This window comes from Sebastes umbrosus, chromosome 21 (genome assembly GCF_015220745.1).
Source record: "Sebastes umbrosus isolate fSebUmb1 chromosome 21, fSebUmb1.pri, whole genome shotgun sequence".
Classification (NCBI taxonomy): domain Eukaryota; kingdom Metazoa; phylum Chordata; class Actinopteri; order Perciformes; family Sebastidae; genus Sebastes; species Sebastes umbrosus.
In genome coordinates this window covers 5532029-5545905 of record NC_051289.1, presented here as the reverse complement: position 1 = coordinate 5545905, position 13877 = coordinate 5532029, and the positions used below count along the sequence as shown (strand labels likewise).

General features: G+C 40.6%; 1 protein-coding gene across 3 annotated transcripts in view; it reads right to left on the bottom strand.

The window, feature by feature from the left end:
- Nucleotides 1–542: 542 nt before the first annotated feature.
- Nucleotides 543–13877, bottom strand: part of myo3a (myosin IIIA) — a 55044-nt gene continuing 41709 nt past the window's right edge. For 2 of the 3 annotated variants that reach the window (XM_037757582.1, XM_037757583.1), the window contains exons 26-37: nt 12949–13029; nt 12571–12776; nt 12349–12460; nt 11339–11501; nt 11148–11234; nt 10936–11059; nt 9535–10852; nt 8619–8763; nt 5038–5129; nt 3815–3855; nt 2427–2813; nt 543–1198 (exon numbers count right to left, since the gene is read on the bottom strand). In XM_037757582.1, coding sequence (XP_037613510.1) covers nt 1081–1198; nt 2427–2813; nt 3815–3855; nt 5038–5129; nt 8619–8763; nt 9535–10852; nt 10936–11059; nt 11148–11234; nt 11339–11501; nt 12349–12460; nt 12571–12776; nt 12949–13029 — 2874 coding nt within the window. In that variant the 3' untranslated portion in view covers nt 543–1080. Of the gene's footprint in view, nt 1199–2426; nt 2814–3814; nt 3856–5037; nt 5130–8618; nt 8764–9534; nt 10853–10935; nt 11060–11147; nt 11235–11338; nt 11502–12348; nt 12461–12570; nt 12777–12948; nt 13030–13315; nt 13397–13877 lie in introns of all 3 variants that reach the window. The other variant, XM_037757584.1, reaches the window with a different exon arrangement.

The following is a 13877-nucleotide window of genomic DNA, read 5'->3' as shown; positions in this document are numbered from 1 at the left end:
GTAGTCAGCATGTCATTGGGGGATTCACTAACACTCCCTGTAGTGTAATATTTGTGTATGGAGCCTCCAAAGAGGCCATGAACTGATTTTTTTAAATTGATTTTATTTTTTTCTCTTATTTTTGAAGTATTTTTTATTAAATTTTATTTGTAAAAACTGAATTTCTTCTTGATTTTTTTCAGCTGTATGTGGTGTTTTATGTCAGTGTGTGCAGTCAGCATGTCGTTGGGGGATTCACTAACACTCCCTGTGGGGTTTTTCCCTTTTAAAATGTCACATTAAAGGTCAGTGGTTGAATCTCAAAGAAATACTCAAGCCAATATGGACTACATGAAGAGATATTTACAGGAGCTGGTTTGATATCAACATGACACAGCTGCTTCTGTTTACACCTTCTGATATCATGGACCGTTTTTTAACCACCAAAGATCTGCAAGAATGAAGGAAACGGGTACAAGATAATAAAAAAAAGCTTGAGTTCAGGAGGATAAGGAAGAGGGGCAGCTATACTAAATGTAAGATGAATTGAACATCACAAGGAATTTGATATATTTTACGTTTTAAATGAACAAAACAGAGATTACAGCAGAGGACAGAATGTACATTTCTTACAACAGTGAAGCAGCTTCTTTTTTTTTTTCGCAAGATACATCCTTCAAAAATGGATTGAAATGCAAAGTGTAAGAACATGACTTTTGTATTTACATGATGTATAGATATATTTTATACAATTCTATTTGGTGTTTAAATGGATATGGACAACCTCAAACACAATATTTGACCAACCAAAATGAGCAAATGTACTGTAGCGCTGTCTAGTTTACAAATTACATAAATAATTTACAGTTTTAAGGTTATAACATATTATTTACATTGACTTTCATCCTGTCTATGCTGCATTCAGATTAATAAGACTGGTGGTGACTTATAATCAATGCAGTCAGTGATTTTCACGTTGTTAAGAAGCTGTGATGAATGAAATGCTCATATATCTTACAGCATGATGTATGATGATACATTTCCACATTCAGATTTTTGATAGATTAGGAGCTAAATGGTTGAAAAAGTCCAGTCGTGTGTTCAGTACTGTTTGATGAGTCTTCGTCTCTGGGAGGTCTTCCTCAGTAGGTGTCTGAAGTCGTGGGGGTTGTCGTCATCAGTCCGACTATCTGTGGAGAGCATTCTGGGAACTGAGCGCCTGTCAACACAACACAGGAGACAACAACGATAGAGCACAACGTAGAAAAGATGAAAAGGAAAAACAGAACAAGGAGATGGTTTGAAAGATTTAAACCAGAAACAGAATGAGAAAAAAAGATGAAAAGATTGCGTATTGTTTATCATCTCCAGTAATCATTTATCATGTGCGTGGGCTGTCTGAGGTAGAGGCCAGGCAGGACTGGAAACAGATGAAATTGGATGTATGGATTTATCATTGTGACCGACTAGAATGTAAAATGCAAGTGTGTCATTTTTGGGAAAAACAAAGAAACACTGATCCTGATGGGTGCAAGTAACTCACGATGGCCATACACAACTGCTAAACAGCTTAAACTCCTCCGCTCTAACTAGCTTTGTTTGAGGGCGTGCAAAACTAGCCACTAGGCAGGTTATATGCAAAATGTATTACTTGGTGACATCACCACGTTACGGAAGAAAAGGCGGGACTTCAAGCGAGGCGTTTCAGGCAGTTCAGGAGCAGTGTTTCTATGGGGGAGAGTAACTCCCTTTGGTGTGGACTTTGTAACTCTGCAGACCTTTTACATGCACAAAAAACTATATAACACACTAAAGAAAAGGGAAAAAGCACAAAAGCATAATAGGTCCCCTTTAAAACTCTACACACAATATTCTCTTAAAAAGGTAAATTCATTTTCTATTTTTCTAATGTTTACTGGATTATCATGGGGATATCTCAGTTTGTGCTATCTTCTACAGACATTGAAATGCTTCCTCCAGGTCTGAGAAGTGAAGAAAATGCTGAAGTGTCTTAAACTTGCATTCTTTCTAATAGCCAGCAGGGGGCGACTCCTCTGGTTACTAAAAGAAGTCTGATTGTATAGAAGTCTATGAGAAAATGAGCCTACTTCTCACTTGGTTTATTACCTCAGTAGACATTGTAAACATGAGTTTATGGTCTCAATCGCTAGTTTCAAGTCTTCTTCAATACAGCATGATGTTCATTTAGTATATTATGGTTCCATTTAGAGTCAAATAGACCATAAAACAGGGTATACTTTAGGGCGTTACTGATTGCACAGTTGTTGCGTTCATGCTCAGCTTTACAAAAATACAGCTCTGAATTGTTGCTCTTTTCTGGACCACTGACTGAGTTATGAAAACGGTTTCTCTGACCCTTTACAGAAATCAATGTTGTTGTTTTGTTTTGTTTTTTTAATTCAAGCACGTAGAGGAGAAGGACATACCTGTTGTCACCGAGAGGACTGGAAGTCGCTGGTTCAGTGACGGCCCTCTCTCTGGTCGGTCTACTGGCAGCAGCTGATGTCTGCTCTGTAGACTCCCTCCTCTTCGTGGACCCTCTTCTCTCTGTAGACTCCCTCCTCTTCGTGGACCCTCTTCTCTCTACAGACTGCGTCCTCTTCGTGGACCCTCTTCTCTCTACAGACTGTCTCCTCTTTGTGGACCCTCTCCTCTCTACAGACTGCCTCCTCGTGGATCCTCTCCTCTCTTCAGACTGCCTCCTCTCAGGCATGCTGCTGGGGGACATGTCCTCTGTGGAGATGCAGGGCTCAGACCTGCTGGTGGACAGTTCCCGGTAGTAGTTGTCATCCACATCCAGCAGCTTCCCTGGACTGGAGCACAGACAGAAGGGATGGATGGATGGATGTTAGGGGGACAGACTTAGATGTCAATCAGACATTCAGGCCGCATTGTTTATATAGTTTGGTGACTCATACCAAATACCAATCTGAAGTTTTTTGCTGCTGTTAAAAACATAAGCCATTGCTTTCCTGGTATGGAAGAATTTTCCACAGGAATGGCATCATAAGAAACATTTTACGAGTCGTTATTGTGTCACATCTTAAGATAAAGGGTACAAACACACATGTAATAGATCATTGCTTTAATATTGGCAATAAAATTGAGATATCTTTAGTTCGCTATCACTGTTTGTGATTAACTCTACCTCCCTATTTCTCCTTGTGTACGTCTTTACTCCCATTTAGTATCATCACCTCTCTACTCTTCCCTCCTCTTACCGCCCACGCTCTCCCGTCTCCCGTCCTCCTCTGCTGTCAGCTTCAGCCAGAGATGCTATCATTCCTGCTGACCTTCTAATCCTTAATGATGCATGTAAACCGCTCCTGTACATCGCTGGCTTTATTTATCTGCTAACAAATTATTACCCTTGATGTATAGCGTTGTATCTCACTGTATATGTGTATGTCCCTTTAGACTGCTATGATAAAGCACCCTGGCCCTTTCCTGTTCAGCACAGCCCTATCGGTCTATCTTCACCCCCTCACTCTGGGCGGTATGCTCACCTTGTGGCCTACACGACACATACATATGCATGAACGCACACATCCACACACGCTTTCTGTTTTAGCAATGTACATCAAACATCTTATATATTCAGTGAATGTAAGATGAAAGATGAGGCTAATTAATTTCACAGAGGATGTGTGTAATCCTGCAGATCATTAAGTTCAGACTCAGACGCCGTCCTTATGTTGGTGCTGGGCTTCAGTCATTACTCCTGACCCGGTGTGCTGAGCAGGCAGGCAGCAGGCCAACCTCTTAAAAAACAGGTTGTTAAAAATTAAGTTGAAATGAGAACTTGCACACTTACTCCTCTTTCCTGGGCTTGCGTTTATCATCCTGGACAGACCGCTGGGTGGAAACAGAGCAAAGATAACTACACGTCAGTCAAACACTCCTAATCTCTGCATTCAGGTAAAGCTAAAGAAAGTGCTTTTAGAACAGTGGTTCCCAACCTTTTGGCTTGTAACCCCCGGATACGAAGGCTGTTGTTGTTTATAAGTTGTGACCAGTTAGTCAAAGAGTAACTGTAGACATTCTTGCAGCAGACTGAAATATCTCTACAACTATTGAATAGATTGCCATGTAATTCTGTACTGACATTCATGATCCCCAGAGGATGAATCCTACTGACTTTAGCGATCCTCTGATTTTTCCTCTGGTGCCACCGTGAGGTTGATATTTGTGGTTCTGACTGAAATATCTCTACAACTATTGGACGAATAGTCGTGAAGTTTGGTTGAGACATTACGAGCCATGTTTCCATAATTATAATATATACATAATATATATTCTTTTTGTTTCACCTCTCCGCTTTTTCATGCGACCCCTTGGAGGGTTGTGAACCCATGTTGGGAACCACTGTTTTAAATGTTTTCTTATAGTTTTTAATTTTTCAATCAATGAAAGCATTTCTAAAATATTAAAAATATAATTTCCTTAAATATTTTCAGTGAATTTCGCTCCAGTACATGTGATCAAATTTGTAAGCGAGTGATCAAGTTATCATCTGGTCAATCATATTTTTAAACTATAATGCTTCTTTTATTAAATAAGTTTCTTACTCTTTAATGTCTAGTCTTCACTATTAATTGATTAAATTATTGATTAGATGCATTATATAGTATATAACTAGATCAAATAAACAGAACTGACAGCATTGTAAACAAACCTTAAGAGATATTTTTTGCAGAGCTATTGTTCGCTGAAATCATGAAACATTACAGATAATTACACGAGGAGAACACAGAATAAAAAACATTAAAAAAAACAAACTGCTGAAGAAAATTGTTATTTGTCAGAAACTCTGGAACATACTTTTGCAGACAACTTTGTAATAGGCTGATATTTCTTGCCTTGGGAACATACAGTATGTAGTTAACAGTACTACAGACAGGAAAAAAAATTGCCGATCAATAGTTCATTGTGGAAGCCGATAGCGTGGGGAAGTAGTTACAGTGTCACATGGCAGCTGACAGCAAAGCTTTGTTGTGGTAAATATCTGAAATCGTTCTCCATCTCTTTGTGACTCACATGAATCAGGTTGTAATAGGTGGAGTCCTCTGGTGTGTTCAGGGTCTTCGGCTGTTGCGTCCTGCGGGGGGTCCTCGACTGTCGCTTATCAGCTGAAAAGTAAAAGTTAAAAACATCAGACGGTGGTATTACGTTGATTGTACTAAGCAGTTGAAAATGAACGGACACTGAAAGGAAAACTGAACCTCAAATACACTTTTACACATCTGCAATATTCAGTTCATGGTAGCTTTTGTGTTTTAATTTAGTTTTTGCATAGCATTTTCTCATTTCCTACATTTCCCAAAATGCCTTCCAACAACTTTTAAGAGGTGCAAAAGTGTCTTTCTATATTGAGAGTTTAGAGAGTTAAGATTGGCCTGCATATACATTGCATTACGGTTTTTCGATCTTTTCAGCGGTAGACCAGCAACTCCTGTGTTCTGCAAGGTAAAATGACTGTTTTTGTGAATGGAATCTGGTAGCTGTGAAGACAGCGATATAACGGCTTCAGTTCCCCATCGGCAAGAGCTGTCTGATGGCGACATAAATAGATATTGATTTTTTTTTTAGGTGGTTAAATTAAGTTTTTCTGTTGTTCCCGTCCACGGCCGCCGTCAGACAGCCCGTTCCGAAAGTAACTGAAGCCGTTCTATTCAAATGTCACCAGACTCAATTCACAAAAACAGTAATTTTACCTCGCAGAATGCGGGAGTATACATACAACCCCACTTCAAAAAATCTGACTAATGTTGACGCACCTAGTGCTAGCGTTCACGTTATTTATAACCTTATTGATTAGCGTCGATTACTTTCCTTTGGTAACCTACGTCACTGCTTTTCGCAACGGCTGAGTGGACGTTTCCATTTGAAAAAAAAAAACAGAATGCAGATGGACCCGTCATTTAACAACATGATATGAAGTTATCTGGTGTATTATTCACTGTGATGGGTTTTAGAGGATGTTGGGTAAAAGATCATTGTGTGGCTGACCATCGTGATCAAACCGCTCCAGAGCCGCTGGGATCATTATACAGTACATGGTCGATTGAAGAGAGATTATTGAGTGTGATGTGGCACCTAACCTCTGACTCTGTTGTGCTGCCCTCCATACATACTGCAGTTTAACCCTAAGGCCTTTGGCCAGTTTGAATTTTCCAACAGAGATTATGTGAAACAGCCTTTGACACAAACAAACAAACAAACAGTGTCCTATAACCTCCATGTTTGACTCCCTGCATTGTATTGAACGTAAAGAGAGTGAGATGTGTTTGTGCCCAGCTGTGCTTTTCATGCATAACATTGTCCACGCTGTAGCGGATGTGTTGCAATCGATCATGCTCGTCATGACTGTTACTCTTTGGACATGTGATTGTAATTGCAATTATTAACATATTACAACGACCTTTGCTTGTTGCTCATTATAAAATCTCTGTTCATGCATACAGCAATCCATCATGTGCAGAAGCTCTCAGGTGAAGGAGGTGAAAAGTTTGTAATATTATTTAACAACTTCATCTAAAGGTCACTGTGTATTTGCTCAAACAACTTAAGCCACTTTCTCACATCCTCTTATTAATTCCTGCCATAATTGTTGGAAACGCTTCGCTCACAAAACGCGATTAACATTTGACGACCTTTCCCATGAAGAACAATGTAAACTGGCGTCCCTCTGCTTTCACTGTGTGTGTCACAAATGATTCTAATGAGGTTTTATTGTGTCAATGAAATTTACAGCTTAGGACTGTCGATGGAGAAATGACCTAGTGGGGCTGAAAGAAGCATAATTTAATAGGGAGTTGCAGCAGCCGTTGGAAATAACACAGATAATTTATTCTGCTTTACCTCAGGCATCGTGCTGCGTTAAAGAAAAGCCTGTAAAGGGCAAACATGCCCAGATTAAAGGACCACTGTACTGTACTGGAAACTCTTTGTGGAGTAATGTGTGCATAATGTTTCACTTGTACGTCTATGTTTGCCATCAAAATAAAACCAGACAGAAGCAGATCTGCTGCAGGTGCATGTAAGTGAATTCCACTTAAAGAAAGTTTGACATTTTATGAAACACGCTCATTCGCTTTCTTGCCAAGAGCCAGATGAAAAGATTGATATCACTCTCATGGCTGCACGGTTAATGTGAAGCTAGAGCCAGCAGCCGGTTAGCTTAGCTTAGCATAAAGACTGGAAACGGGGGGAAACAGCTAGCCTGGCTCTGCCCAAACAAAATCTGCCTACCAACGCCTCTAAAGCTCCCTCATTAACATGCTAACTACTCCTTTAACACTGTTTACTGAACACTGATATTGGACAACTCTGCAAAATCCATAATTGTGTTCCATGCAAACATTAAAAACAATATCTGGAGGAAGGAAATTTGATGTGTCGTTTAGCAGAATTGACACTTTTGGCCACTGAAGCAAAAGTTATACGGTCTGGCTTTAAGATATGGTTTGGGTTAAGGAAACTAAATCAGCTGGTTAAGGTTAGGGAAAGTGGTCTGTGACAGGATGTGAACTCCAGTCTCCCACATGAAGTTGGGCCCTCCACCATCCCGACCTCCACAGCTTTACGTTTGCTACATAAAGGAAGCACTCATTTCTGCATTGGCACTGAATAAGGTATTGAGTGTAATTAAAGATCTGCAGAATTGTCCAACATGAATGTAATTCCTAAATACACTGAACTTCTCAGATGAGTTTTCATTACAAATAATGCAAAGAGCTCATTTTAATGCTGAGAATCAGACTTTAAAAGATATTGTAAGCTCACTCTATATGTTGTAATGAAACTCAAAAAGTCCCCGAAGATCAAATGAATGGCAGAATAATCGTGATGCCAGCTAAGGAAAAGGCAATCATTGGTGTTATTACATAATTATTACATTATCTTCTCAGGACACCTGAACCCACGACGACGGTGACATTTCAGCTGCCAGCTCCGTTTTGTTAAGACGGTGAACTTTCAATTTGCCGTCTCCCCCCGCTCACCACCCTCAAAAGCAATTACACCTATCACCTGTGCAAATCAAATTTTATTTTTGATGACACATTGGGTAGAGAAGCGCTTCCTGCGTTGGCACTTGACTTTCCCACGTTTCCTGATCTAATCGAGCGTCACGAGAAAGAGGGAGAAAAGAGAACGTCGATAACATCGCCTTCTTCTGTGAGGAGACGGTAATAAAATCTCTTTTTTTACATAAAAAACAGGGAAATATCCGGCACAAGCCCACAAACCTTTAACTTTGAAATAATAAATACTGACGAAGCAGCAATTCCCGTCTCAAATCCTGAATATTTACAATCATGGCTTATAAATAAGTCTCTTTTCTGTTCAGCGTGGCAGGAAATGACACAGCTGCACTCTGATTTATTTGGGTGAAAGCGTATAAAAAACAAAAGAGACTCTAGTGAAGGATGAACAGACCAAAATAATAGATACCCGTCCTCCTCAGACAGACAGCCTGTCTTCCTTAATTATCTGATTGCATCAAAAACAGAACCAAGAATGCACATTAACCTCGGGGGTCACACCGCGCCAACATTATGAATTATGTTTATTGCTTTGTAATCTTTTTTTCTCAGAGCCAATCTTAATTATCTTACCTGATTGTTGAATCGGGGGAGCATAGCCATTGATTGCTTTTCCTCTCACAAACATGCCGTTCTTCTCTGGGTTTGATTGATGGGCCTCGATGATCTCATTCAACTTCTGCTGAAGGGCAACAAAGTCCTGAGAAGTCTTTTTGATCTGTTGAAAAAAAATTATATATGAGCGGAAAAAAGGAGGATTTGGAGAAGTAGAGAATAAAATATGTTTTATGTAAGGCTGTCAAAGTTAACGCCACTAATTATTTTAACACATTAACGTAACTTGTGATTTTTGGGTTGTACCAGGCTCAGTTTTAAAGATACAGTGAAGATACTGGCATCATATGAAACTAGAAAACCATACTAGTGAAGGAGGCTAAATAATGCTTCAAATTTACGCAAAATTTTGGCGAGGAAAAACTGCCATGGCCATTTTCAAAGGGGTCCCTTGACCTCTGACCTCAAGATATGTGAATGAAAACGGGTTCTATGGGTACCCACGAGTCTCCCCTTTACAGACAAGCCCACTTTATGATAATCACATGCAGTTTGGGACAAGTCATAGTCAAGTCAGCACACTGACACACTGACAGCTGTTGTTGCCTGTTGGGCTGCAGTTTGCCATGTTATGATTTGAGCATATCTTTTTATGTTAAACGCAGTACCTGTGAGGGTTTCTGGACAATATTTGTCATTGTTTTGTGTTGTTAATTGATTTCCAATAATAAATATATGAAATACATTTGCATAAAGCAGCCTATTTGTCCACTCCCATGTTGATAAGAGTATTAAATACTTGACAAATCTCCCTTTAAAGTACCAGATTGAACATGATTCATTTGCGATTAATCGCGATAAACTATGGACAATCATGTGTTTAATTGCGATGTAATAGTTTAATCCATTGACAGCCCTAGTTTAATGATATTACCTGTTTGGAGAAGCTCTCTAGTCGTGCGGCTTCTTTATGTGCTGTTTGCTTATTGGCCTTCAGGTTCTTCCTGTCCTTGTAGCCTCTGAAGTTGCTCTGGATCTTCACCGCAGCCTGCTCTTCCTCCTGTCTTTCTTTTTCAGCATCTGTCTCTTCTTTACGTTCTATAATCACATCAGTAACATCCAGTTCCTCCTCCTCCTCTGCCTCCTCCTCTAACTCCTCTTCTTTAGTTTCTTCTTCTTCTTCTGCATCATTGGCTGCGTCTTCCTGTGCTTTATTTTGTGTTTCTTTCTCTGCTTTCAGTTTCTTTCGGTCTCGGTGGCCTCTGAAGTTACTCTGAAGGACAGTGGCAGCTTTTTCCTCGTCCACTCCGTCCGGCTGAGATTCTGGCACTGATTCTTCTGTCTGCGTTACCTCTACTTCTTCTTCTTCTTTTGGAGGTTCTGGTGTGACTTCTTTTTTCTTCTTCTTCGGGATCTTCCCTTCCTCCTCGAGTCGTTTGCGCTCCTTGTGGCCGCGGAAGTTGCTCTGCAGCACCGTAGCTGCTTTGGCCTCGTCTTGGTCGTCTGACTTGACGTCACTTGAAGAAACATCTGCTGCATCTTGAGCTTCCGTTGATTCTTCTTCTTTTTCTGTCGCTTGAACTTCGGACACCTCTTCTTCACTCGTAGGGCTGCTCACTGTGGGCACTTCTTCTTCATCAGTCGGGCTTTTTGCTTTCTGTTTCTTAGCTGGGATCTTGCCTTCGTCCTGCAACCTCTTCCTCTCTTTGTGACCTCTGAAGTTACTCTGGAGGACAGTGGCCGCCTTGGTTTCGTCTTCTATGTTAACAACCTCTTCCCCTGCAGCCGTCTCCTCCATCTTGTCCTCCTCTTTTCCAGCATCTGCTACCGGTACGTCCACAATCACTGCTTCATCTTCCACCACTGTATTCTCTTCATCTTCTGGCACCTGAGTGTGATCGCTGTCATAGTTCTCCTCCGCTTCATACGTACTTTCGTCTTCGTCGTCATTCTCCCCTTGTTTATCAGCGGTCTTGTCCTCTTCTTTGCTGCTAGGCTCTTCTGCTATATTTGGTGGTATCTCTAATTCGGCCCCCGCCATCGTCTTTTTTCTCTCCTTAAACTTTTTCCTCTCTTTGTAGCCCCTGAAGTTGCTCTGGAGAACCACAGCAGCCTTAGCTTCATCTTCCTCGTTAACCACTTCGTCGACGGGAGCAGGGGAGGTTTCTTCGTTGGTGCTCTTCTCTGGTTCAGGAGTCTCTTCCTCTTTTTCTTTAAGGGCCTGCTCTGCTTTCTCTTTCTCTTTCTCATCCCTACAAACACAAAGGGGTACATCTTGGTCAATAAACATCTTTGTTTTCAGTGCTATATTGTGTAAATTTCCTCTCTTTTGTACCGTTTTTTTTTTAAGCTTTTCCTTTCCTTGTGTCCTCTGTAACGAGCCTGAATCTTTGTTGCAGCTTTGTTCTTCTCATCGACCAACTCCTTGTATTTCTTTTTTGCAAGATAGCCTCTGCAAACTGAACAAGGCGACAAGGGAGAAACATAAACCAACGCAACACACACCAAGCTTAGATTGTGTTGGATTCCATCTCAGATTGTTCTTACCAGCCTGAAACTGGACAACGAAGGCCTCAAACTTTGCTTTGCTTTTGTCATCAGCCACCCTCTTCCGAACTTTTTGACCTCTGTAAGCTGTGTGTGAGTGTGAATCAAAAATCAAAGCATGAATTGGCATGGAACACATTATAAAACCTGCTTCATGTTCTAGTGGATAACAGAGAGTACAGTTTATTAACCTGACTGCAGCACCAGAGCGCTCTGTTCCCGCTCTTTTAATATCCGGCGGTATCGCTTGGCTCCCAGCCAGCCTCGGACGTAAGCCTGGAGCAGAACGAGCCGCTGTGTGGCCTGCTGCACCATCAGGTTCAGATGCTCAACGTGGTAGTACTTGAGGAACACCTGAGAGTCGGGACACATAGAAGACCGTATCAACTCTATTTTACTGGTTTACTTACTAATAAAAATACACTGGAACAGCAAAATTGCATTTTTTTTATAAGCAACTACGGCTTACGCTACAAGTTTGAATCTTAATTGTAAGAAATCAATGTGAACCAAGATGCTGTGCATGAAAAGAGCAAGAAGCGTTCTTCCACTGAGGTGGGTTGTGTTTACAATAATAATATCCACTCTCATGCAAACAATCTCACATGTTCTACAATAAATTGGTTGCAGAGTGTTGATGAATTAGGTGCAGTCTTGATTTGCATGGCCTTGCCTTCATGGTTATTATATGTGGTCATAATAATGAGACTGTGTAATCACAACAAGCTCACAAGCAATAGTAATTATTAAGTTGCAAAAGGTAGCTCTCAGACTGCAAAATAATGAGAGTACGCTGAAAAACCAACAGCGACAGTCAATATTAAAAAAAAAAAGAAAGGGCGGGAGAAGAGAAATAAAAAAGAAAGAAAAGGAAGGGAAAGAAAACTGATTTAAACTTATAATTGTTGTCTGTCAGTGCTGTTCTACAGTATCAACATTGCATTTAACTAGAGCTGTCAAAGTTAACACGATAACGGCAAATTAATTTTACTGCCACTAATTTCTTTAACGCATTAACGCAACTTGCGATTTTTACGTTTTAGCGAGCTCAGTTAAGAAACCATTGGTACCAACTATGTTATACTAGCTTGTCGTGAAGGAGGCTTACGCTCAATTTTGGTCATATATAACTAACTTGATGACAGGCCAAGCCTTCTGTTGTCCGGTTTGCATGCTCTCTGCAAACAATACATTCTCTTACCTTAGTCTTCCCCATTGCCCAGTTCCCCAGCTTGGCTTTCTCCAGTATCGCGGCGCAGCTTTCTTGAGTCACAGCCGGCTCCTCGTGAGCGTGGAAAGCCAAGATGTAGTACCTGGAACAGTCAGATTAATCAGCTGGACACTAATACATCACATATTGATTTCCATTTGATACAACATCTACTTCCTCTTCTGTTCTGGTGTGAAGCCTCAGCCTGCTGACCTCTTCATGAAGTTAGCAAACAGGATGCGGTGAGAGTAGCCCTGCCGCCGGATCTTGGCGGTCTCCAGAACTCCGGTGTACCGCAGCTGAACCAGGACCTTCTCCCGGTCAAACTTGGCGGCTTGGCGATCGTTGTTTGGTTTGATGCAGCGAACAAAGTGAGGCTGCCCTGCCACCATCTTGGACAGCAGGTCCATCAGAGAGTACTAGAAAGAGTATACGAAGAGTGCAGAGGTGGAATGTAACTGAGTACAAATTCAAGGTACTTGTGCTTTACTTGACTATTTCCATTTTATGCAACTTTATACTTCTACTCCATCACATCTCAGAGGCAAATTATGTACTTTTTACTGCACTACATTTAGTAAGAAAACTCACTCTGAAGTAGGAGGCCACTGTCTGTGTTCTCATGTTGGTGGTTTCTCTCGGGTGGTACGGCGTGTCTGCAGGTTCACCCGGCTGAACAAATAAACATAAAGCTTGTCAATAAATCACAATAATTCATGGCGTACTGTATGTGTCTCTGCAGACTAATGTCTTTCCTGTACATACAACTTCATGAGATGCAAGGGAACATTTTAGGGCAGAAGCCAAGCGGGTAGCTGAGCATAAGAGGATGACATAAGGACACTGAGCTAAAGTTAATGTACATTATTACCACACCTGTAGGTGATTCACATCTATAAAGTTGTAATATAGGTCATAATTTAAGCTTTTCATCTTTCTTTGAAAAACAACCAATCACCGTTTGCATTTGCACTGTGGCATCAAGAGGCATAGGAAGCACGCATTTTTTTTCAGGTGCGAACTTTATTTCCCGAGAAGACTGCAAAAGAGACGCATGAAATGGAAAAACAAAAGAAAAAACAAGTGCCAATTCAAGTTTAATATCTGCATTAATACAACTTGCCTGAAGCCATTACTTCAAAAACTGTTATTAAATCAGACAAAATCAAAATCAAACTAAAAATCTACTCTAATTAAGTATGCGCTTACAAAAACGTACAGTATTTGCTCTCATAAAGACAACACAGAATGCTACATCAATGAATATAAAAAGTACACGTACAAATGTATTAAGCTGCACGTATGTCGTAACATTTTAACAAACTCCACATCTAATTCTCAGCACTATTACCTCGGGGGAGGGAAACCAGTTTATAGCAAGCCATCAGCCTGATGCTGTTTGTAGCATTTTCATTGTGCCTCTTAAGAGCGAAGCCTTTGATGAGCTTTTTGTCTAACATATGCAGATGAATGGAAATAGATTCAAGAACTCATCAAACACAGTTCATTTAAATGTTGCT